This window comes from Alnus glutinosa, chromosome 10 (assembly GCF_958979055.1).
Source record: "Alnus glutinosa chromosome 10, dhAlnGlut1.1, whole genome shotgun sequence".
Lineage (NCBI taxonomy): Eukaryota > Viridiplantae > Streptophyta > Magnoliopsida > Fagales > Betulaceae > Alnus > Alnus glutinosa.
In genome coordinates, this window is record NC_084895.1 from 1,924,736 (window position 1) to 1,948,694 (window position 23,959).

The 23,959-nt window shown below is 32.5% G+C and overlaps 1 protein-coding gene across 7 annotated transcripts; it reads left to right on the forward strand.

Moving 5' to 3' along the window:
• Nucleotides 1-9,800: 9,800 nt before the first annotated feature.
• On the forward strand, nt 9,801-20,735 carry LOC133879757 (putative disease resistance RPP13-like protein 1). 7 transcript variants are annotated; one of them, XM_062318523.1, is made up of 9 exons: nt 9,801-13,665; nt 13,754-13,923; nt 15,250-15,752; nt 15,830-15,880; nt 16,691-16,810; nt 17,424-17,483; nt 19,047-19,528; nt 19,900-19,989; nt 20,072-20,735. In XM_062318523.1, exon 1 carries the CDS (start codon nt 9,914-9,916, stop codon nt 13,631-13,633), a length of 3,720 nt encoding a protein of 1,239 aa, XP_062174507.1. In that variant the 5' UTR covers nt 9,801-9,913; the 3' UTR covers nt 13,634-13,665; nt 13,754-13,923; nt 15,250-15,752; nt 15,830-15,880; nt 16,691-16,810; nt 17,424-17,483; nt 19,047-19,528; nt 19,900-19,989; nt 20,072-20,735. The 7 variants fall into 7 exon arrangements, with proteins under 7 accessions (XP_062174507.1, XP_062174508.1, XP_062174511.1 ...); XM_062318524.1 differs by lacking the exon at nt 17,424-17,483 and having other exon boundaries at nt 19,047-19,177; nt 19,265-19,528; XM_062318527.1 differs by lacking the exon at nt 17,424-17,483 and having other exon boundaries at nt 19,895-19,989.
• Nucleotides 20,736-23,959: the final 3,224 nt, after the last annotated feature.

Consider the following 23,959-nt stretch of genomic DNA (forward strand, 5'->3'; position numbering starts at 1 on the left):
CAACGTTGAGGTTTGTATTTGGTCCATTACCAACGTTTTTTTTTTTAACGAAAATTCTAATATCATAAAATCAATACTTAGAAAAAACAATTGATTCCACAAAAAGGATTTAGGGACAGTGTTGTTCCTTAGTTACAATAGATAAAATACTCAACAAAAAGTCTTCTAACCAAATCTGCTCAACGTTATTAGGGTTGCTTCTTTTGCTAAAGTGTACACCGCCATATTACATTCTCTAGGCGTAAAAGAGAATTTCACCAATCTAAAGCTTTGCATCTCATCACAATTTTAGATAAAAATAAAAAAAGGAGGAGGGGGGGGGGGGGGGGGGGGGAATTAATTTCCTTTACTACTGTATTGGCATCCCCTTCAAACAAAACATCAAAAAAACCAACCTCTTTGCAAAATTGCACTGCATATAACGCACCCATTACCTCTGCCAAACTAGAATCTGCCACCATCTCCATCGTTATACATTTTGCTCCCAAAATCAAACCATGGCAGTTTCTAACCACTATGTCCAAAGCAACCCATCCTTCTGTGACATTAACCGACACATTCCAATTGCATTTATAAATACCTTCCGGAGGATAGGTCCATTACCAACGTTGAGCTTGTACTTGGTGAAATAAATCTTGATAAAAGCCATAGGACAAGAAATTGAGAAGAGAACAAAATCATAATCAATTGCTATATGTTTTATAAGAGAATGAAAGACTGGATTCGAAGTTGAGTACGTAGCTCTAATATTATCATAATACACGACTGGAGGAACCTCATGGTTGTTGAGATTTGTGTATAAATCTAAAATAGAATAAAACTGAAATAATATATAATAGAAGCAAGAAAGAGAAAAGAGACAGAATTTACGTCGTTCAGTCTATGACTTACGTTCAGAAAGTAAAACTCAAATGATTACATTATGCTCAATAACTTAATTGTTTACAAGATTTTGAATGTATTCCAAGACTTTGAATCTCAATCTTTCACAATGTATAGCCTTCCTTTCTTAAGTATCAATCTCTGCGGTAATGTATATCCTTTAGGAAATCCCTGACCTTGTTGGAGTTTAATCAGAATAGCTTTAGTAATTGGGTCAGCCAAGTAACTATCTTTCAGTTCTTCTACCGAAGTTGGTATAGGAAAAGAAATTAGGGATAAGGTGAGGTGAGTGTCCTCGGTAGACTCTTCAAACTTTCTTGACAGAGCATTTGCTACCCTATTTTCTTTTCCTTTTTTGCATTCTATAACAAAGTCATACTCCAGTAGTTTCAAAACCCATCTTTGCAGTAGAACTGTCCTTGCCTTATGTTCTAGTAAGAATTTCAATGATTGGTGGTCTCTTCTAACCTTGAAAGACAGGCCCAATAAGTTAGGTCTCCATCTTTGTACTATTGTGACTAAAGAAAACAATTCTTTTTCGTAGGTAGATAAGAACAGAGCCCTTCCTTCCTTTCAATGCCTGACTAGAGAAGGCAATTGGTTGTCCCTATTGCATCGAAAAGCACCTAGACTAGTGCTCTTGGCATCACACTCAATAACAAAGGGTATTGAAAAATTGGGTAGTCGCAATACTGGTGGGTGAGTCTTTACCTCCTTGAGCTTATGAAAAACTTCAGTTACTTTCTCGGACCACTAGAAAGAATTCTTTTTTAGTAACTCAAAGAGTGGGGCAGCAATCATACCATAACTTCTGATAAATTAACTATAATAGCTTGTCAACCCCATAAATCCCCTCAATGATTTAATGGTTGTTGGTACTGACCATTAATTAACCATATAATCAATTTTTAAAGGACCTTGACTCCTTCATGTGAAATCAAATGCCCGAGATAATCAATGTCCTTCACCCTAAAATGACATTTAGATTGCTTAGCATACAACTGATGATGCTTGAGAGTATGTTAAAATTCCCTTAAATGCAGTATGTGATCTCCCATAGTCCTACTGTAGACTGGGATGTCGTTAAAAAAGCTATTACAAATTCGTAAGAAAGGGTTGAAGATGGCATTCATTAACTCCTGAAAAGTTGATGGAGTATTGGTGAGGTCAAACGACAACATTAAAAACTCGTAGTGGCCCTTAAGAGTTTTGAAAGCAGTTTTAGGCACATCTTCAAATTTGACCCTAATCTAATGATAATCAGACCGTAGATCCAACATAGAGAATACTTTAACCTCAAACAATTAATCAAGTAGTTCAAGAATTTAACATTTTTACCCGTGAAATCACCCAAAAAATGAAAAACCAAAATCAGATTAGCTCTTGGCACAAAACATAAACTAAGACACTTGTTTTTCAGAAAAGGCAGATGGTACGTTCCTTGAGTTTGAAGTAAAAAAGCATTAATAATTCAAAGTAATTTGGTGGAAGCTAAAATGCTCTTCTCTTTTAGATAGACATCCAAAAGATTAAAAAAAAAAAAAAAAAAAAAAAAAAAAAAAAAAAAAAAAAACGCACCCATTCTTTTATAAAATAGAGTCCATATGATATGAATTCCACACCATATAAAAAAGTGGATGTGTGAAGAATGTTTTTTTAACACTCCCCCAATAAAATATGGATGGCTTTGATGGGATACAACAAACAAGACTTACATAATAATTTGATGTTGTAGACTAGGAGTGTTTCTACCATTTTCCTAATTTGATTCCTTTCCATTCTTTTATTATGTTAGAGAATATATTGATATCGTATATTACGGTAGTCTCCATATATTAAAGGATTTGATTTAATCCTTATTAATTGTAATTGATTATAATCAAATGAGATTTGAATACATTCAATTCTGATTTGATTATATTATATTTTTAACATATTATTTTGTATTCTCTCAATATTCTAATAAATATGTATCATTTTTATTGTAAATTAATCAAGCAGTAAGAGCAATAATGTAACCCTTTGGACTTTACTATGTAGACGTAAGTCATAAATCGAACTACGTAAAATCTCTTATCTTTCTTATTTTATTATTCCGCATTTTATTTCTTTTAGGTTTTAGATTTCTTTCATGGTATTAGAACTATAAGCTAACGCCAATTGTTTCAACCTTGGATTGCAGGATTTTTTTTTTCTCATATTATTTGTTTCAGATTGATTTCACAATCACGAAACCCTTGATTTTTATTCCAGTTGTATTATCTTTGTTGAGGAGAATTGCAGATCAATTGCTTCGTCTTCGTCGGTGTCCAGTATTGTTGGCGTCTCCACCATGCACAATCAGATCAACTCCTCACCATGCTACCACCACATTTGAAGTCGAGTTTGTGAGCTAGAATTCAAATAACACCAATTCAATTCCAAAACTCACAAACTAATCACAACCGTTAGAATTGCATATATACAACGTACGTTACAAAGTTAATTGGTTTCCGCTTGCATAATTATTTATTCTTTTTTCTATTTCTTCTTTTTGAGTTAACCAATTAAATTGACTCAATTAGATAACCTGTCTATGTACGTCTATATATATTATAAGCAAGAAGATTGTGATATTAGGTGAGAAATTAGGTAATTAAGGATCATATTATAATCAAGAAGATGCTTGTGTTAGGTGAGACTCATTATATTAATTAATATTAATGAGTTGTTGGCCTCCACTAACCCTACCTCTCATTACTATATCAAATTAATTTATGTTTCCTTTACTATCGAAATAATTAAGCCCAGTTCTTCATTATAAAAGCAAGGGAAAATTGTATTATTGGTCTTTAAAATTCGCCTAATTACAAATCACTTTCTCTTATCAAAATCAATTCAGATTTGACTCCAATCCAATGATAAACAGACTACAGATACAACCTAGAGAACACTTTAGCCCCAAACAATTCATCAAGTCGTTGATCTGTGACCGGAAAAATGATAGTTTGAGATTGTTTAACTTAAAGAAAAATCCGTGGTTGATGTGGATTATGGCTGAGCTTGGCCCTTTCGCTTAAATTAAGAGACACTTTCATTTCAGAAAAGGCAAATGGCGTGTTCCTTGAGTTTGAAGTGAAAAAGCATTACTAATTACTAATTTGTAGAGTTAAATACATGTTTTTAAATTGATGGTTTATATACGAAATTGAGGTGTCAAATTTAGTGTTCTAATGCTTCAAAAAAACGAATCTGAGGTAGGGGGAAATTTGAATTAAATTGGAGAAATTTGAATTACGAAGTATTTGTTTTGGAATTTATTGTACGTATTATTTCTATATTACGTGTTCTTTATGACAATTTCAAATATGTCAAACATATGGTGAGAGTCCTAGCTATATTTTGTTGTTGAGGTGTAAATATGTTGTACCATGTGAGTATTTATTTAAGAATGTAGATTTTACCATGATTTAAGGTAAAATTAATGCCTTTTCTTTTTCTGTTATTATTCCCAGCTTTGGGTAATAGTGGCAGAAAATTTCATCTGTCAGGATTATAGCTCCTGCCATAGCCCTCTTAATTCTTCAGTTTATAAAGCAAAAAAATGCATGTGAGGAAATGCATGACTTAATTTATCTTCTTTTTTTTTTTCTTTTTTTTCTTTTTTTCATATTGTGGGGGAGATGAGAGAGAATAAATAAAAGGTCAAACCTAGATTTTTGAGTCTAAAAATACATATTTATTTAACTTAATAAAAATTTTCAAAAGAAAGTTTGAAAGCCGAGGGGGTCATAGTCCCTAGTTTGTATGTAGTTTTATCTTGCATGTGGACTATCAAATTTTATTACTTAATTTTCTATCCATATTGCGTTTGTGGCACCCATGTGTGGGATACCATGTGAGTTTTTAAAGAAGTTATAATAAAAATTTAAATATTCCAAACATTTTTCTTGAAAAAATAGTAAAATTAACAAAAATATAATTGTTCAACACGCAGTTAATCCTTTGGTAAGATATATCATGCATTTTACGTTGTTATGTTGTTAATTTGACAGAAGCTAAAACGCTTTCTCTTTTAAATAGACGACATCCATGACACAATAAAATATTGTTGGCGTTTGGTAATTTGATGGGATAGAACAACAACAAACAAAACTATATATAATTTGATTCCATTCCTTTCTTTTATTATTTTTTTGTTCCTTAATTTGTTCAATGGCATTGTGATTTGTGAGGAGTCCAACACAAGTGGCAGACAAACGGAATCCACAAATGACAAACCAATGGCCAACGTTAAATAGTTGGTTTCCACTTGTACAATTATTTACTCATTTTTTTAGGGGTAACTCGATTAGATTAACCTGTCCTGTCCATGTGTATGGATCCGGCTAATCTCTATTTTTCTTTTTTTCTTTGTTTTTCTTTTTTCCTTTTTTATTCTTAAAAAAAAAAAAAAAAAAATCAGCTAATCTGATGTTGTTTTAAATGTCTGTGGGACTCAAATAGTCCCTAATTTTTACAGATATTTTGTATATGATATTTATTTTATATAGTCATTTCTAATGTAAATAATATTTGATTTAAGCCTTAAACAGATAAACAGATGTATGACTCTGATGTTATATTTATATTCCTGAGTTAATTAATTTGGTTTCTTTGCTACATGTTTATCTCTAATATATTATGCATATGTTATGAAATGTATTACGTTGCTATTAGCTTAATAACTAATCATCATGCTACTATAATAATTCTGTTATATATATATAAAGTTGTCACAACAACCACTTTGATGGCTAAAGTTTCTTCTCTATCTTCTTCATTTCGATCTGTTGCTGCAAATCCTCAATATGTTAAACCGAATGTAATTCGTAAAGATCATCTTATATGCACTTATTGTGGTGTGTATGGACACACCATTAAAAAGTGTTATAAGCTACATTATCTTCCTCGTGGTTTCAAAGTTCACTAGAGGAAATCTGCCGTTGAAAGTCATGCTGCTAATCAAGTTTCAGAACTTAGAATCTCCATTTGTCACATTGTCAATCATACAAGAATAGATTCAACAATTATTTGCCTTGTTACAGCAAAATTCACAATCTGATGTGATTTATTCGGTCAATCAAGTAGGTGCATCTCACAATCATCTTGCTACTCACATCTCGGGTAATTTATTTTTTCTTCTTGACATAATCAGAAATCATTCTCAACATTATATATATATATATATATATATATATATATATATATATATATATATTTGTCAATTTCATCTTTTCAAGTTGCTTCAACATGTTAATAATCCATAAATTATAGATAAGCGAAGTTTTTTCCTACTATTTTTTTTTTTTCCTTACTTTGCTCGATGGCATTGTGATTTGTGAGAAGTCCAACACAAGGGGCAGACCAACGGAATCCGCAACTGTCCATGTGTATGGATCCGGCTAATCTGAACTTGTTTTAACTACAACACACGTGCCTTTTTTAAAAAATTATAGGGAAAACTAATATTTAATTCTTAAGTTTTCATATGATTTGAATTTAATTTTTGGGTTTTCGTTTTTGAGAATATAGTCCTTTTAAGTTTTGTCTAAATTTTAAATAGGTTTCTTTATCACTTTACCTTCAAAGTTAACGATTTTCTATTTATCACGTGTGTTATTGTGGCAAAACTAATATTATAGGATCACCAAAAAAGTAGAAAAATAACAGAATAACAAATAATCACAACACAAAATAAGGGACACTAAAATTTAAGTGGTTCCGCTTAACAAGCATACATCTAGTGGCAGAGACGATATGAGAGAACTTCACTATCAAAAAAATGTGGAGTACAAAGTGTACCTTTATTTCATGCTTACATAAAATAGATTTAGTGAGAATACAAAATGAGAAAAAAAAAAAGAAAAAAAAGAAAAAGAACTTATCTCTCTATATATACGCTGCTGTATCACTGCAGCTCGGCTACTTCTTCTTGTCTTCAAAAAACGCCATTGCTCGCACACTCTCTTCAGGACCAAAAAGGCCACTGTATAAAGGGCACCGACTGAAAACCTTCAGCCTTCTTTATAGCCAGCAAACAAAAGGCCCCTTTTTTTCTTTTTCCAAGCTTCTGAAGGAAGCTTTCCAAAGTTTCCACGACATTCATACACGTGCAGAGAGAAAAGTAAGTTAATAGATGTGGGACTCACGGTAAGGCTAGATAGAAATCAAGTCACAACACTAAATGTGTTTTTTTTTTTTTTTGGCACGACAAGGTCTGTTTCATTGACAAAGGTTTTTTTTTTTTTTTTTTTTTTTTTTAATGCTACAAATCTAAAAGATTAAAAGGAAAACTACACATAAGCTCCTCAAACTATCATTCAATTGTCAATATACTCCATAAACTATCAATTATATCAATATCCACCCCTAAACTACAAAAAAATGTCAGTGTCCCCCTACAACCAACAAAAAGACAAAAATGTCCTCATAAATTTAAAAAATTAAAACAAAAACAGAAAAAACTTTAAAAAAATAATAAAAATAAATAAAAAATTAAAAAAGAAATATTTAAAAAAAATTAAATAAAAAAAGATATATTTTTTTAAAAAAAAAGCAAACAAAAAATAACTGAAATTTATTTATTTATTTAAAAAATAAATAAAACAAATGAAAAAAAAAACCAGTTTTTATTAAATTAAAAAACGAAAATTTTTTAAAGAAAAAAAAAACAAAAAGTAACAGATTTTTTTTTTAAAAAAAATAAAACAAATGAAAAAAAAAACCTGTTTTTATTAAATTAAAAAAAAAAGAACAATTTTTTTAAAAGAAAAAAAAAACGAAAAAAAAAACTGAAAATTGTTTTTTTAAAAAATAAAATAAAAAAAAATTAATTTTTTTTTGGGAATAAATTTTTGTTATTTTATATTTTTTTTAAATAATTTTTTTTAGTTTTTATTTTATTTTAATAATTTTATGAAAGACATTTTTGTCATTAGGGGAACATTGACATTTTCTGATAGTTTAAGGGGGGAGATTGACACAATTGGTAGTTTGGGAAGTACATTGACAATGATGCAGTAGTTTGAGGGAATTATGTATACTTTTCCCAAGATTAAAATAGAAAAGATTATGATTTTTGTTTTGAATTTAGGGCTTCTTTTTTTTTTTTTTTTTTTTTTTTTTTTTTTTTTTTTTTTAACATATGAATAGTTTGATGCTTAATGATATGACATTGATATTAGGTGTTGATATGAACGCTAACGTGTCAATTGAGATACACGGGACATATAACAAACCATTCATTTTAACGGATTCTAGACAAAACCTGGATAGAGTGACCTATTTAAAATCTGGACAAAACCTAAAGACTATATTCTTAAAATTAGAAACCCAATAACTAAATTCAAATCAAACAAAAACATAAGGGCTAAATCTGATTTTTCCCAAAAACAAAAACCCAATGACTAAATTTGGACCCTACATTTTTTTCGTCCGGATCCCCATGACTATATTATAAGCAAGAAGATGGTGATATTAAGTGAGAAATTAGGTAATTAAGGATCATATTATAATCAAGAAGATGCTTATCTTAAGTGAGACTCATCGTATTATTATTATAAGCAAGAAGATGGATGCTGATAATGCTGATATTACTCTATCAAATTAATTTTTATGTTTCCTGCACGATCAAAATAAGTCCACTTCTTCCTTGTTAAAGCAAAACACAGCTTGGAATCTGATCTAATTTGCAATCGTCTTCCTTCATTTCCTTTGATTTCCAAAGAAGAAAACATGGCTGAGATTGCAAGCATCTTTCTCTCTCCCTTCCTCCAAGGGTTTTTATGATTAACCATTAGATTTATTTTTTTATATGTGGACCCTAAATAATCAATGGTTTATCTTAAAAAAAAATTGTTTTGTGTAAAAATTTATCCAAGAAACATTACTCTTTCCCTAATTTTTCAGTCTAGATGATTCTCATCGTTAGATTGGTTGAGGGCTAAGTCTTTCCATAGTTATTATAATTTTCTTTGTTTTGTTTTGTTTTATTCTCCCTCCTAGTAGATTTTATTACCTTTTGTAACTTCAGAATTTCACTATAAGAGATAGTTTTTGCGATCAATAATATTTCAGTGTGTGTTGATTTGTGTATCGAGAACATGTATATAGACTGTAGAGTTTATGAAACGTGTAAGATTTTAGGCCGTATTTGTGATGATACCCAAAGACACATGGACCACTTGGCTCAAGTCACCCAACAATTAGAAATTTAGGACACTATTTGAGAGCTGTTGCCGTTTTTGAGCCTTTTCATTACTACAATATTAGATGGTAAATGTATGACCTTGATCGTAATTAGTAATTCAAAGTAATTAGCAGAAGCTAAAATAACACATCCGGCCGACCAACGTTAGAATTGCATATATAAAAGAAAAGTTAACATTCCTCAAGGTTAATGCTCGTGGAGTTATTGGCATATTGTGAAGATTCAAAGCTCGGCTAAATTAATGCTCGGCTATCTTCTGTCATTGGATATATATAGGCACTGGTATTGACATATTGTGAAGATTCAAAGCAAATTGTCTTTGATGAGAATTGGAGATATGGATGAGGCTATATGAAGCATTTCAAAAGAAAGCAATTCTCATTCATCCAAAAAAAAATTAAAATAGGTTTCCACTTGCACAATTATTTACTCATTTTTGTCGACTTAGCCGAGTAAATTGACTCAATCAGATAACTTACCTATATTATTAGAAAGAAGATGCGGATATTAGGTGAGAAGATGCTTGTGCTATGTGAGACTCATGATATTATTATATTATAAGCAAGAAGATGCTGATATCGTTGATACTAATTAATAATATAATCAATAATATGCTTCTACTGGGCTTATATATATATATATAAATTATTACCCTACCTCTCATTACTTCATCAAATTTGTTTATGTATCTTGTATAACTCCATTGTTCCTTGTTAAGGCAAAACACAGCTTGCTTTTGATTTTGCTCCGCTGTTTACAATCGCCTTCCTTCATTTCCTTTGATCAAAGAAGCTAGGAAACATGACTGAGATTGCAAGCATAATACTCTCTCCCTTAATCAAAGTGTTTTTCGAAAGATTGGCATCTGGGGAGTTCATTGACTTCTTTCGGCGACAAAAACTCTCCGTTGGACTCCTAAAAAAGTTGAAGACAACATTCCTTACCCTCAATGCAGTGTTTGAAGATGCGGAAGAGTTGCAAGTTACGAAGCCTGCTGTGAAAGAGTGGCTTGAGGAGCTGAAAGATGCAATCTATGATGCAGAGCACGTCTTGGATGAGATTGCTACTGAAGCCTTGATAAGCGAGTTGGATGCTGAATTTCAAACCACTGCAAGCAAGGTACGAAAGTTATCCATCTCTGCTTTTCGTAATTCTTTTGTCCAACAAATAGAGCCAAAGATAAAAGAGATACTTGACAGACTAGAATCTCTAGCACAACAAAAGGATCTTATAGGTCTGAAAGAAGGTGTTGGAGGTAAATCATCTGAAAGATTGCCCACAACGTCTTTAGTTGAAGAATCTGGAATTTGTGGTAGGAATGATGAAAAGGAAGCAATCATTAAAATGTTGCTCTCAAATGATGTAAGGAGCGATGAGATGTGTGTAATTGCCATAGTCGGCATGGGGGGAATTGGCAAGACCACCCTTGCTCAGTCTATATTCAATAACAACAAGGTGAATGACCACTTTAACATTGATGCATGGGTTTGTGTTTCAGAAGAATTTGACGTGTTCAAGGTAACGAAAATAATTTTGGAGACAGTAACTTCGTCACCCTGTTATGTCACTGATCTAAATCAGCTTCAACTTAGACTAAAGGAGTGTTTAATGGGGAAGAAATTTCTACTTGTATTAGATGATGTTTGGAATGAGAATTATGTTCACTGGGAGGAGCTAAGCAAACCTTTTAAATTTGGAGAGCAAGGAAGTCGGATCATCGTAACAACACGCAATCATAATGTTGCATTAGTTATGCGTGCTAGTTCAATTCATCCTCTAAAGGAGTTATCTGAAGAAGATTGTTGGTCACTATTTGCAAAACATGCATTCCATGATGGCAACTCTAATGCACATGGAGAGTTGGAAGTAATAGGTAGGAAAATCATCGAAAAGTGTGGAGGCCTTCCATTAGCAGTCAAGACAATTGGTGCTCTATTAAGATCTAAACCAGATGTTGATGAATGGGATAAGATATTGAAGAGTAAATTATGGGATTTGTCAATTGATGAGATAGGCATTCTTCCTGCTCTAAGATTAAGCTACAAATATCTACCATCATATCTAAAGCGATGCTTTGCTTACAGCTCAATCTTTCCAAAGGATTATGCTTTCAAAAAAGATCAATTAATCATGTTATGGACGGCAGAAGGTTTCCTCCAGCAATCTGAAAACAAAACAATGGAAGAAGTTGGTAATGAGTATTTTGTCACTCTAGAATCAAGATCATTATTCCAAAAATCAAGTGACGACAAGTTATGTTTTGTAATGCATGATCTTGTGAGCGATTTAGCAAAATCTATTTCTGGAAATTTTATTATAAGGTTTGAGGGTGATTGTTCTCACGACATTGTAAACAATACTCGCCATATGTCCTATTTTTCCAAACAAGAGTTTCATAGCTTGAAGAATTTTGAGACCCTTCAGAAGGCTAAGAGGTTGCGCACTTTCCTACATTTAGATATGATTAGTTTCAATTGGCCCTACTACTACTTGACTAAAAAAGTTGTACATGATTTGTTGCCGATATTAAGATGCTTACGGGTGCTTTCTCTATCGAACTATCAAAACATTACTGAATTGCCAGATTCAATTGGTAAATTTAAATATCTACGTTACTTGGACCTTTCTTTTACGGGTGTTAAAAAATTGCCTGATTCCATATGTAAGTTGTACAATTTGCAAACATTGATTTTGACAAGGTGTGTAAAGCTCGTTGCATTGCCAAGAGATATGTGGAAACTTATTAGTTTACGTCATCTTGATATTACCGAAACTGGCATAAAAGAGATGCCAATACAACTCGGTAGATTAAAATGCCTCCAGACGTTGACTAAATTTATCGTCGGCAAAGGTACTGGGTTGTGCATTGGAGAGTTAGGAAAACTTACAAATATCCGAGGATCGCTTTCAATATTTGAGCTCCAAAATGTTGAATCTCCTACTGATGTTCTGAATGCATCAAGCTTAAGGGTTAAAAAGTATCTCGAAAAGTTGGTATTGAGATGGAAATATGAAAATAATTTTTCAGAAAGTCAAAGAAGTGTACTCGATAGTCTTCAACCTCATACAAACTTGAAAAGTCTCACTATCCAATACTACGGTGGTAAAAGCTTTTCAGGTTGGGTAGGGCATCCTTCATTCTTTAATGTATCATTTATTTATCTAAACTGTAAATATTGCAGCAGCTTGCCACCGCTTGGGCAACTACCCTCTCTGCAAAACCTCTCTATTGTTGGGTTTGACGAAGTTGTTAGAGTGGGTCATGAGTTTTGTGGCAGCGGTTCTTCTTCAGTTAAGCCATTTGCTGCCCTTAAAGTTCTTAGTTTGGAGATCATGCCAAAGTGGGAGGAATGGGTTTCTTTTGGTGACAAAAATGGAGGTGGAGCTTTTCCTCAACTTGAGAAGCTTAATATTAGGGAATGTCCTAAGCTAACAGGAGAGTTGCCGATACATCTATATTCTTTATCCAAACTTAATATTATTAAATGTCCGCAGCTGGTGTCTCCACTCCCATTGACTCCTACTATTCGTGAATTGGAGCTCAGCAATTGTAATGAGATGCTGTTAAATGAATTGCCAACTGGAATGGAGAAGCTCGTAATTAAAGGATTTAATGCCCTGGAGTCCTTACCGAAAGGAATGATAGACTCCGACTGCGGTCTTCGCTCTGCATTAAAAACCCTTTGTATTTTCGAATGTAAGAAGCTAGAGCTCTCAACACACCTGGACTATTCATCCCTTGAAAAATTGTGCTTGTGGAATTGTGGTTCTCTCAAGTCCTTTCCATTAGATTTATTCCCAAAGCTTTATCACATCGAAATCTATAGGTGTACTAATCTAGAATCTCTTACAGTTCCAAAACATTATGAACATGATTTAGTCACCTTGCATATTGATATCTCTTCTTGCCCTAATTTTGAATCTTTTCCAAGAGGAGGATTGTGTGCCCCCGACCTTACATCGTTATCGATCAATTATTGTAAGAATCTGAAATCTCTTCCTGAAAAAATGCACATACTCCTTCTATCTCTTCAGCATTTGCGTATAAAATACTGTCTAGAAGTTGAGTCATTTCCTGAAGGGGGCTTGCCTTCCAATCTGAATTCAATTGACATCATGGGTTGTGATAAACTCATTGCAAGTTGGATGGGATGGGGTTTGCAGAACCTGCCCATTCTTAAACATTTGTCAATCGGTGGCAAAAATGAAGATTTGGAGTCTTTCCCAGAGGCACAATTGCTGCCCACCAGTCTGACCTCTCTTTCAGTCGAGGACTTTCCAAATTTGAAATGTTTGGACAAGAAGGGACTTCAACACCTCATTGCTCTTGAAGAATTGCATATCTGGAGCTGCCCTAAGCTCAAGTTCATGCCAGAACAGGGGTTACCTGCCTCCCTTTCAATTCTACGAATCCGCAACTGTCCTTTGTTGAAGAAAGAGAGGCAAAGTAAAAAAGGAAAAAAATGGCGCAAGATTGCTCACGTCGAACAAATATGGATTGATGATGAATTGATTGAATAAGCTACAAGTCAAGGAAGATTTCTCCAATTTCAGTACGTGCACTTTTCAACCATCTAATTTTATCAATATATTTACCCGATCTCTTCTAATTTGCTTAGTTGCTATCTTTAATAAAAACAGAACTTCGCCGTCTATCGTTGCTTTTAGATTCATTTGTTTTGGTGTTGGGCTGAAATGGTGGATTCTGAGAGTCCAAACGGTTCTTCGCTACAGACGGTGGCGAAGTATGGCGTCACAAAGCCAATCTCTCTTGCCGGACCCACCGAGGCCGCAATATGGAATTGGAAAAGGTAAAAAAAGATTTGTTCTGATTTCTTTTCTTTTTGTTGGCTTGGTTAGATTCGCATTATAGTGAATTTTCTTACATAAATAAATGACTATATTTATAAAAAAATATGGAGATTGGAGACCATTCTATGCATTGGTAGATGCATTACAGTAAAAAAGTTATCATTTTGCTGGTTGTGTGAGTTTCAAACTGTTCTCTTATATTGATAGAGAATTGGGTATGTTCCCATGATTTGTCTTTCTATAAATCTTGATATTACTATAAATTCTTAATTCCTTGTTTATAGGATCACTTTTTGTTGTGCAAAACAAGTGTCATATGCTTTGAATCAAATCATGTAAACAAACAGAGCTTGCAGACTTGCTGTTGCACTGTAAATTGTCTATTTTTTTTTTTTTTTTTTTTTAGATTTTAACTTTTTATTAGAATAGAAAGACTAAGACAAGTAAGCCAATGATTGGCCTTATATACCCTGTTATTTTGCATATTTGTTTGATTTACTGAGATGTTGATTTTTAGTGTACAACAACTCGGTTTGCTCCATTTTTATTTTTTTTTTATGATTTGAAGCATAAACAACCTCCTTCCTTTTTCCATTCCATAATAACTTCAAAGCCACAATCTATCCCCTAAACTTTGGTTCCGATTAAGCATAGAAACATGTTGTGCTGCTGTCCTATCCATGAATAGATTTGTATTTATCTATTCAGATGCTACGAAATTGTTGATTTATACATACTTTCGATTCCCTGTGCAGAGGTGCGTAGCAGATATTAATTTACTGATTTTAGACTTTATAACAACAACAACAGCATCAGGAATAATAAATGTGATGATAATAAGATTTTTTTTATTTGATCCACTTAGTGCGGCACTTGTTTGATCCAAAGCTTACTCTTCTAGTGGTAAATTGCGTAAATCTACTTCAAACTTTTTGACTACCAAGACCTGCACACATCATGGATATTGTATTAATATTATGCATATTACATATTTGTCACTGGAGCATGCAAACTTGCATGGTGAATTCCTTTTTTATTGTTTTAAATTTTTGTTAGAATACTCATCAAAAAAAAAAAAAAATTGTTAGAATAGAAAGACAAATACAAGTGAATGATTGGCCTTATACACCCAATTTTTCTGCATATGTGCTTGATGACTAAAATGTTATCTGATCGATGCTTTTAGTTGATTTTTATTGCAAAACTTCCTAGTTTGCTCTGTATCTTCAATGACTACTCATACATATTCAAACGGTTCAAAATATAATCTTTCCCCTAAACTTTGGTATTGATTGACCGAGAAATTGTTTGGTTTTGCATTGCAGGATGTTTGAGCTGTTTAATGGGTTACAAGACATCTTCCTAAAGCTGGCATTGGGAATTCGATACCACTATTAAATCATGTGTTGAGTTAAAGGAGTCTCAAGCTAGCCTTGCTCAAACAGATGTTTCTAGATTGCTAGTGATGGCTATGCATTATTAGAGTTAAACGAGTCTAAGATCACTTCCTGACAAGATGCACATACTCCTTTCATCTCTTATTGAAGTAGATGTAATTATTTGTCCAGAAGTTGAGTGGTTTCCTGAAGGAGTTTGCTTTCCAATTTGAAATCAATTAACATCTACGCTTGTGACAAAGGCTTTGCGGGTTGAATGGGAGGGGCAATTCTTGGACATTTGACAATCAATGGCAATTCAAAAGATGCGGAGTCCCTCCTAGAGGCATGATTGTTGCTTTCCAAATTTGAAGTGGTTGGTAAAGAAGGGGCTTCAACACCTAAGTGTTTTTCAAGCATTGCTCATCTAATGATTGAGAACTCTATAGAAGGTATGTTCCCATCATTTGTATTTATATAACTCTCTATTTTGCTGTCAATTCTTAATTCTATGTGGATTCTTTTACAGGGCCAGTTTTCATTGTCAATCGCAAGAGTCATATGCTTGGAATCAAATCTTGTAAACTGCTTCCTGCCACTTTCACTTCTATTGAATATTTTTTTTCAAGTTTTAAATTTTTGTTCAAATAGAAAGATAGAGACAAGTAAGTGAACAATTGGCCTTATGCACCCAGTTAATTTGCATATATGTTTGATGGCTAACTTGTTTTTTAATCATTCTTTTAATGGATTTTTATTGTACTTTTCGGTTTCCTCTGTATTTCTTTATGGTTGCTCATACATATTCAACCCCGTAAAAATGAAATCTTTCCTAACCTGATTTGAAACATAAACCTAGTACTTTCTTCTTCTTCTTTTTTTCCATCCTTTATAAGTTCAAAGCCACAATCTTTCCCCTAAAATTTCCTAATTAATTGCCGAAACATGATGTGCTGCTGTCCTACATTGGCGAGTTTGATGACTACCATAGAACTCAAATTAGTTGAATTTCACCTAATCTGTGAGTTGGAACTAAGGGGCGGATGAAGCCTAATCTGCTATTTTTAAAGCATGGTTTTATTTGTACCCAAAAACATTTCTAATTGATTTGAAACTAGGTTAGCAACTGCATTGAATATTTTATTGGAATCTGCATTAGCACTACCACAAACTTGTATTGCTGCACTTTTGTGCCAGGATGTGTGAAAAACACTATGCATAAACTATTGAAATCACCTGATGCACATGAGTGTAGATCTTCTGTTTCAATTTACGTTAATCTCTAGGTGTTGTCTTTTATTTTAATCTGTTTTCTGGGCACCCAAAGGAGATTCTTTACTTGCCTTTAATTGGCCTTTTGGGTATTGAAGTTAGTGTGTATATGCTGTAGGTACAGCTGATGTGGGCAATTGATCCTCTTTTGCAATGGAGGGAAGGAGTTGGGCTTTGTGCTAACAAGGATAATTGGTCGTGGTCATTGCCATCACCGTCCAATCTTTTGCGGGTCAAGGTACCTCTTAGCAGACAAGGAAGAGTTAATAATCATTGCTTATGGCATATCCTATGACCAGAGAATTAGTACTTGGCTTATTCTTGTCTATAACCTTTGCATTGGTTTTAGATCTAGCTACTGATAAAATTTAACTCATGTGTTGGCCTGAATTTGCTTGAAAGATAGGTTAGTTGGAAGAAATTAGTGAATGTTGTTGGATGTAACTTCTGGTTTTATGATGTTTCAGTGTTGCTCATAAGTCGTGTTGCCATATATTTTGTTTTTCGAAATTTGGTTATTTAGTTGTTTTTCGAAGTTTCATTCAGTTACTTTGACCATTGCGTTTTTAGCTCCCTTGGTGATTAGTTTTAATGATTTTATTGTACTTTTGTTTACTTCTATTTAGAAGTTTTTCTTGTATACTTCATGTGTACTTGGGTTGCGCTTTGCACTTTTAATGATATTTCAATTATTTATAAAAAAAAAATAGTTTCATTCAGTTAAATCAGTGCTGGATTTGAGTGAGTCGGAGTTTTTGATGTTTGATAAAACAGAATGCTTTGCCCACTTGTTACTTCTTCATTTGCTTCACCATTCTGGACATAAGCAGTTGAGTCTATCTCTGTCTCAGGTTACCACAAAAAATGATTGAGAACTCCATATGAAATTGGGGATGCTTTGAATCAACAAGGTTTGCTCCCATGATTTGTGTTTTTATTAATATTCATTGTATTCACTCCCATTGGGGATTTTTCTCTTTTGAAGAGTTCTGTCCTGAATTTGTCGCTAGAGCATTTGGACTTGCAGCAATGAGCTTTAGTTCAAATGGTACTTCGTTTGTAGAAAGGTGGGGGGGATAAGGTTGTGAGTTCATGTCCCTCTAGGTGTGCAACTTCCAATAATAATAATAATAAAGCATGGGGACTTGAGTTGTAAATTCCCCACTTTTTTTGAGTTTTAACTTTCTGTTAGAATAGAAAGACAGTCAAGTAAGTGAATGATTGGCCTCATACACCTAGTTACTCAACATATGTGTTTGATGACTTACATGTTATTTGATCAATTCTTTAGTTGATTTTTATTGCACAACTTCTCAGTTTGCTCTATATTTTTCTATGGTTGCTCATACATATTCAAATCATTCAAATTTCAATCTTGCCCACCCTGATTGGAAGCATAAACCTAGTATTTCATTTTTTCCATCCTTTATAAGTTCAAAGCTAAAATCTTTAACCTAAAATTTCCTAATCAATTGTAGAAATATGATGTCTGCTGTCCAACATCCGCTAGGTTGATGACTATCAATGAACAAAAATTAAGCTTTATGTACAGTAAAGTGGTAACAAGAAACTAAACTCTTCTCTACTTGAAAAGAAAGTTATATTTAACATGTGATTTCATAGAACTCAAATTAGTTGAATTTAGAAAAACTATCAACTTGGAGGGAATTTTTGCTGCCTAAGATTTATTCTCACACTTGAGCTATTTTAGCTACCATGCTTTAATTTAATGTCACGGGAATAAGAATATGAGTAGGGCTGTTGCGTTAATTGTACAATTGTGGTGCTATTTTGTTTTATGCTCCAGGAACCTTGTATGAACCTTTTTCACTTGATGTTAGATAATGAGTTGTGGTATATAAATTTAAGGAAGATCACAATAATTTGATAAAGACATGTCTAAGGAGCTGGCTATTTTGCTTTAATTTTATTCTAGTGAGAATGCTCAATTCCTTAAGGACAGTGAACTGGTTTGGAGTTGAGCCAAGGTTACATACTCATGCAAAGCCTTCTGTTTACACTCACTAATCCAAAAATTCTAATAACAGCTATATGGCAGATTTTTCCTCATGATTTTGGATTGCTTCTCTAAAATAGTTAATATTCTACAATTGTTATTGATATTGTTCTCAATACTCATGATTATAATTTTATCATTACATTCTTTTATTTAGAAATTTTAGATGACACATTAAAAATACAATCTAGTGTGGACAACAAAACCACAATAGAGAAGGTCCATGCTGTCAGTTTGAAAATTCACCAAAACAGAAGATCTACTTCCAAGTTGGAAATCTACACCAAAACATTTCTAATTGATTTGAAACTAGGTTAGCAACTGCATTGAATATTTTATTGCAATCTAGATTAGCACTACCATAAACTATTGTGTGTACATCTTCTGTTTGAATTTATTATGCATGTGCTGTTATTTCTTAGTTGATTTAGATGTTTAGCTATTTTCTAATGAATAGGTACTAAAAGTTCAATGGCAACCTATGGAGCTTGTGAAAGTCTTGTGCCAAATCGACATCATGGGCATTTTGGTTTCTTTTTCTTTTGTTTGATGTGTACCTGATCTCCTGAAAGCCTCACATGGGAAAAGGTAATCAATGGCAGCAGAGGATTTTCTTGTGGCCATTGTATGATCCTGTTAAGGTGGATGACTTCATTTATGGCAACAAAATGGCAGGCTGTCTAATATCCAACCAGCACTAAACCAATTGCAAGCTAGTACTGGTTCTCATACCTTCAATTATCAAATTGTTGAGATGAGAAACTGAAGCTGGATTTAGATGGTGACATCATCTGTTGACTATGTGGTACTGGTATGTTATCAACGGGGCAGTTGAGTCTCTCTCACTATGCCATAACTGTGCAGTTGAGTCTCTCTCATGTCACCGCCAAAAATTGTTGAGAACTCCATAGAGAATTGGGGATGCTCCGAATCAACAAGGTATGTTCTCATCTTTTTTATTTCTATAACTCTCAATTTTGCTATCAGTCCTTAATTCTTTGTAGATTCTTTTACATGTTCATTTTTTATTGTCAATAATTAGAGTCATATGCTTGGAATCAAATCTTGTAAACTGCTTCCTGCCATTTTCGATCCTATTGAGTATTTTTTCGAGTTTTCAATAATTGTTGATAACACACCAATGTCAGCTAAAATGTTCCACATTTGTTAGTGTACATTGTGTGAACAAATAATGATTATCATGGAAAGGTGATTTTCATCTATTGATGGGATGCTTTTTTTTTCTTTTTTTCTTTTTTCTTTTCGGGACAATGCCACCTATTCTAAATTGATCAGTGTTGTTAGTGTAGGATTCACTTGCATTGAAAACCATGTGCTGCCAGCGGCTGATGAAGTTGAATCAATATGGACAAAATTTGGTTTTATTAGAGCAAGATGATGTAGGCGTCTTTTCAACATTTTGTTTGGGGTTTCTAAGCGCAAAGAAGTTTAGATTAATATGTACATCTTTCTATGTTGCAGCTGAATCAGTACAAGAAACATTACCATATACTCTCATCTTTTGAGGAACAACAGTGCTACAACCTACAAGTCAGTCCTTGCACATTGAATTATTGGTGCTTAGCTGTTCGGAGTACCACAAAAAATTTGCGCAAATAGACAAGTGATGCAAGCCAACCTAGAAATGGCCTTATGGAGGATCTTGAGTGGAGGAGGGCTTCAAGAGTGGGAATGCAATTCTTCAAGAGACAAATCTGTTGGGGCATGGAGCCTGGGTTCGGATAGGCTACAAACCCTGTCCAGACAAGAGCTCTAGGGACCAACCTAGAGCCCGGCTCATCCGGACAGGAGCTCCAAAGAGCGACTTTTGTTGAGGCATGTCTGGACAGCATGTTGGTGTGACTGGACACACGGGGCATTGTGCTACTAAACCATAGTAGCGTCCGGACACTGTCACGTAAAAACTCTAGTTTTCTATTTAAAGATTCGTTATGAGTCTCTAATGTTATGGGAAAAATTGTCGGAACAGTGAGACGTCTTTTCTAAGTTTTGTATAAAGGAGTTAGAGAGTTGAATAGTTTAATCAATGTTTATGAATTGTAAAAGTCTCTTGTATTATTTTCTCCATTATAGTGAAATCTGCCGCAACTCTGTAGACGTAGCCCTTAGAGGTGAACCACGTAAATTTTGTGTTCTTTTGTGATTGCATGTTTATCTTTCTTCCGCTTTCTTCTTTCTCGTGTCTCACGAGTATTGGGAAACAAGACATATTTCCTAACAAAATCTTGTGTGACCTTCGCTTGACCTTGGCACGAGCAAGAATGAGACTAATCATAGGATAGAAACTTCGCGTGACATTGAAATGAGCGAATGTGCAACAATTTTTAATCAAGACTGCTTTTGTAATTTTACTTTTTGCATTGAATCCTAAATTCTATTTAATCACAATAAGGTCAACTTGACTGCCAAGTTGTTATTGTTGTTCTGTTTTCTCAATAAGAATACTTCAGAGAGAATTTTTCTTCTGTTTCCTATATTCCAATTATATGTTTTATAGAAGAGTTAAGTATGATCTAGTGTTCGCAGATTCAGCTTGCCATACGCCACGCCGCATCGAGAAGCCACTATCATTACCTCAACTTACAAATATGTTTACCAGTCTGAAACAAGAGACTTGGCTTTGTTCCTTCCCCCAAGCTACAATATAATTCAGTTTAATGTAGCCATCATAAACAACTTTGTTGTTCTCAAAACTCTCTCTCATTTCCAACCCAAGTTTGGACATCTACCAGATTTTTCATCTTTTTAAATTTTGATATTTGTCTTTTAAAATCACTAGCATGTAACCCGCGTCATGCACGGGTTTTTACTATTTAAAATTGAATAATAAATTAGAACGTTATATTTAATTTAATAAAAAAATAAAATTTTAGGAATAATATTGAAAATACGTAAATGTATATTATAAATTATCTTGTAAGGAATCAAAATAAATCACATGTATTAAATTTTTTTATTAATAATCACATTATTCAATTTTTATAAACGTTAATTCAAGACATCTTTTACATAATATAGTAATTCACAAAAAAAAAAAAAAAATAGTGTACTCACATCATTGCTATTACTTGTATTCAATATTTACAAAAGAAACCCTAAAGAAAATTTTGTTAACAACTAACATATTTAAACTAAAAAAATCGCACTCTCACCATTATCAAATAATGAATAATTAAAATATTATAAACCATCATACATGGAGCCAAATATTATGTTGTCATTTTTATAAATATTGTTTTCTTATTACCTTTAAAATTGAGGGCAATATGAAATGAAGTGTAACTCATACAAATAAAGACCAAAAATGAAAACAGATGACAAACGAACAAAAAAAAAATGAAAATACTCATATAGTATAAAAATAATTTATTTTTCTTTTATTGTATATTTTCTCAAATTATAATAAATTTAAAGTCTCATAAGTATACGAAGAAGTTATGTCTAACAAAGATTATTTTTTCCGATGATCCTTTGCATATATAACGTTTAAAAGAAACTACTTGTATATCATAAATAAAAATAATATATAAATTAGAACAGAAAATAAAGACAAAATATGAAAATGAACAATAAACAGAAACTGAAAACATACCCCTATAATATAATAAATATTTATTTTTAACATCATATTTTTACCATTATTATAAAGTATAATTATATAACACTTTAATTTATGAACTTCAAAGAAAATAGTTCCTTAAAACACTTTTAATCAAACGTTTCTTCAAATATTATCATGTATAAATTTGACGCCTAACAGAATGCAAGGGTTTTCTTTAAAGTTATTTGTGTATGGTCTGATATTTAATTAATATGAAATAGTATTATATTCTAAGCCAAAAACCGACTTATTTGTTTAACATTTACTGTGCTATCTTATATACAATTTTCTGTATTTTTTCTTTTGTTTCAAGAAAATTGTACTTCTAAATATGATGAAATTATCAAACTTAAAAACCTAATTACAAACTTAAAAAAATATAAACATAAATTCTGAGTATTCTAAGCATAATTTCAGGAATTAACTTTAAAAAAATCTAAGGATAATTTCAGTCTCTCTTAGGGGTTTTTATTTTTATTTATTTATTTTTTTTGTTCTGTCTTATCCCCTGTGTGACGAAGCAGAGTACACTGTGATATGTAAAATGTGTTTGATTTTGTGATTGATGTTTTATTTGTTATTTGCAGTGCTTTAGCCTTTAAGCATGTATTAATATTAGGTAGAACATGCATTAATGATTATAGTTAGGATTATTATATATATAAAAGGAATAGTAGAAGTTGAAACATTGTTTACAAAGTTGATGCATAATATTAAACACTGCAAAGAAAAGCAGGACATCATTTGCAGGAACACAACAAAACACAGATTAAAAAAAAACATATAATCGTAAATCAATATATATATACTCCAATAAAATACATATAATGCCTACAAATCTACAGAGAGATAACCTTTTGATTGATCAGATTTGAAGACGAACTCTAAGGGGCAGTAGATAGTTTTGAATTTTGTACAAAGAACGATTTTATAAAGGGTTGTGATTTTGAAAGTGCAGTAAACAATTACAGTTATTATGAAACACTACGTTTTAGTTTTAGTTAGTTTGTAGGAAAAAATAACTGATGCATAAATGAGTTGGTTACCCATGTTTAACACAAAAATAGGGTTCAGTTTTTTTTTTTTAGAGAAAAAATAGGGATTCAGTTTTTATTTAGCATGTAAATAGGGATTGAATTTACTGTCACATGAATAACCGTTTGATTGACCAACTTAAACTCATCGTTTACTTAAAATTGGACATTTGGCTGTATTTTAAAAGGCCACTTGTCACAATATTATGCAATGTTTTGAGTGATTCCTCTATTATATATATATATATATGATATGATATATGATTTCTAACGAACATAATGCAGATCTCATATTAGTCTCTCACACACGCGGTTTAATGTTTTTGAAAAAATTGTAAAATTGGTTCTGAAGTTTGATTGTTTGACAAATAGCCCTTTAAGATTTTAAAAGTTACAAATCACTCATTGTGGTAATGTGGCTTGTGTGTGTAACAAATAATTCATTCCCTATAAATTCCGGCAATTTTTCCGTCAAAGTCATTGGGAAATTATACAAAGTAAAAAGAAGGAAAAAAAAAAAAAAAAAAAGGCACTGGGGTGGTTGGCCAGAACACCCCCAACAGCCTTTTTTTTTTTTTTTTTATACCTTTTTTATTTCTTTTCTTTTTTTATAATTTTTTTTTTTTTTTTTTTTTGGGAAAAAAAATACACCAACATAATTCTGCCCCAATTGAAAAAGGACGCAAGCAAGGAAAAAAAAAAGAAAACAAACAT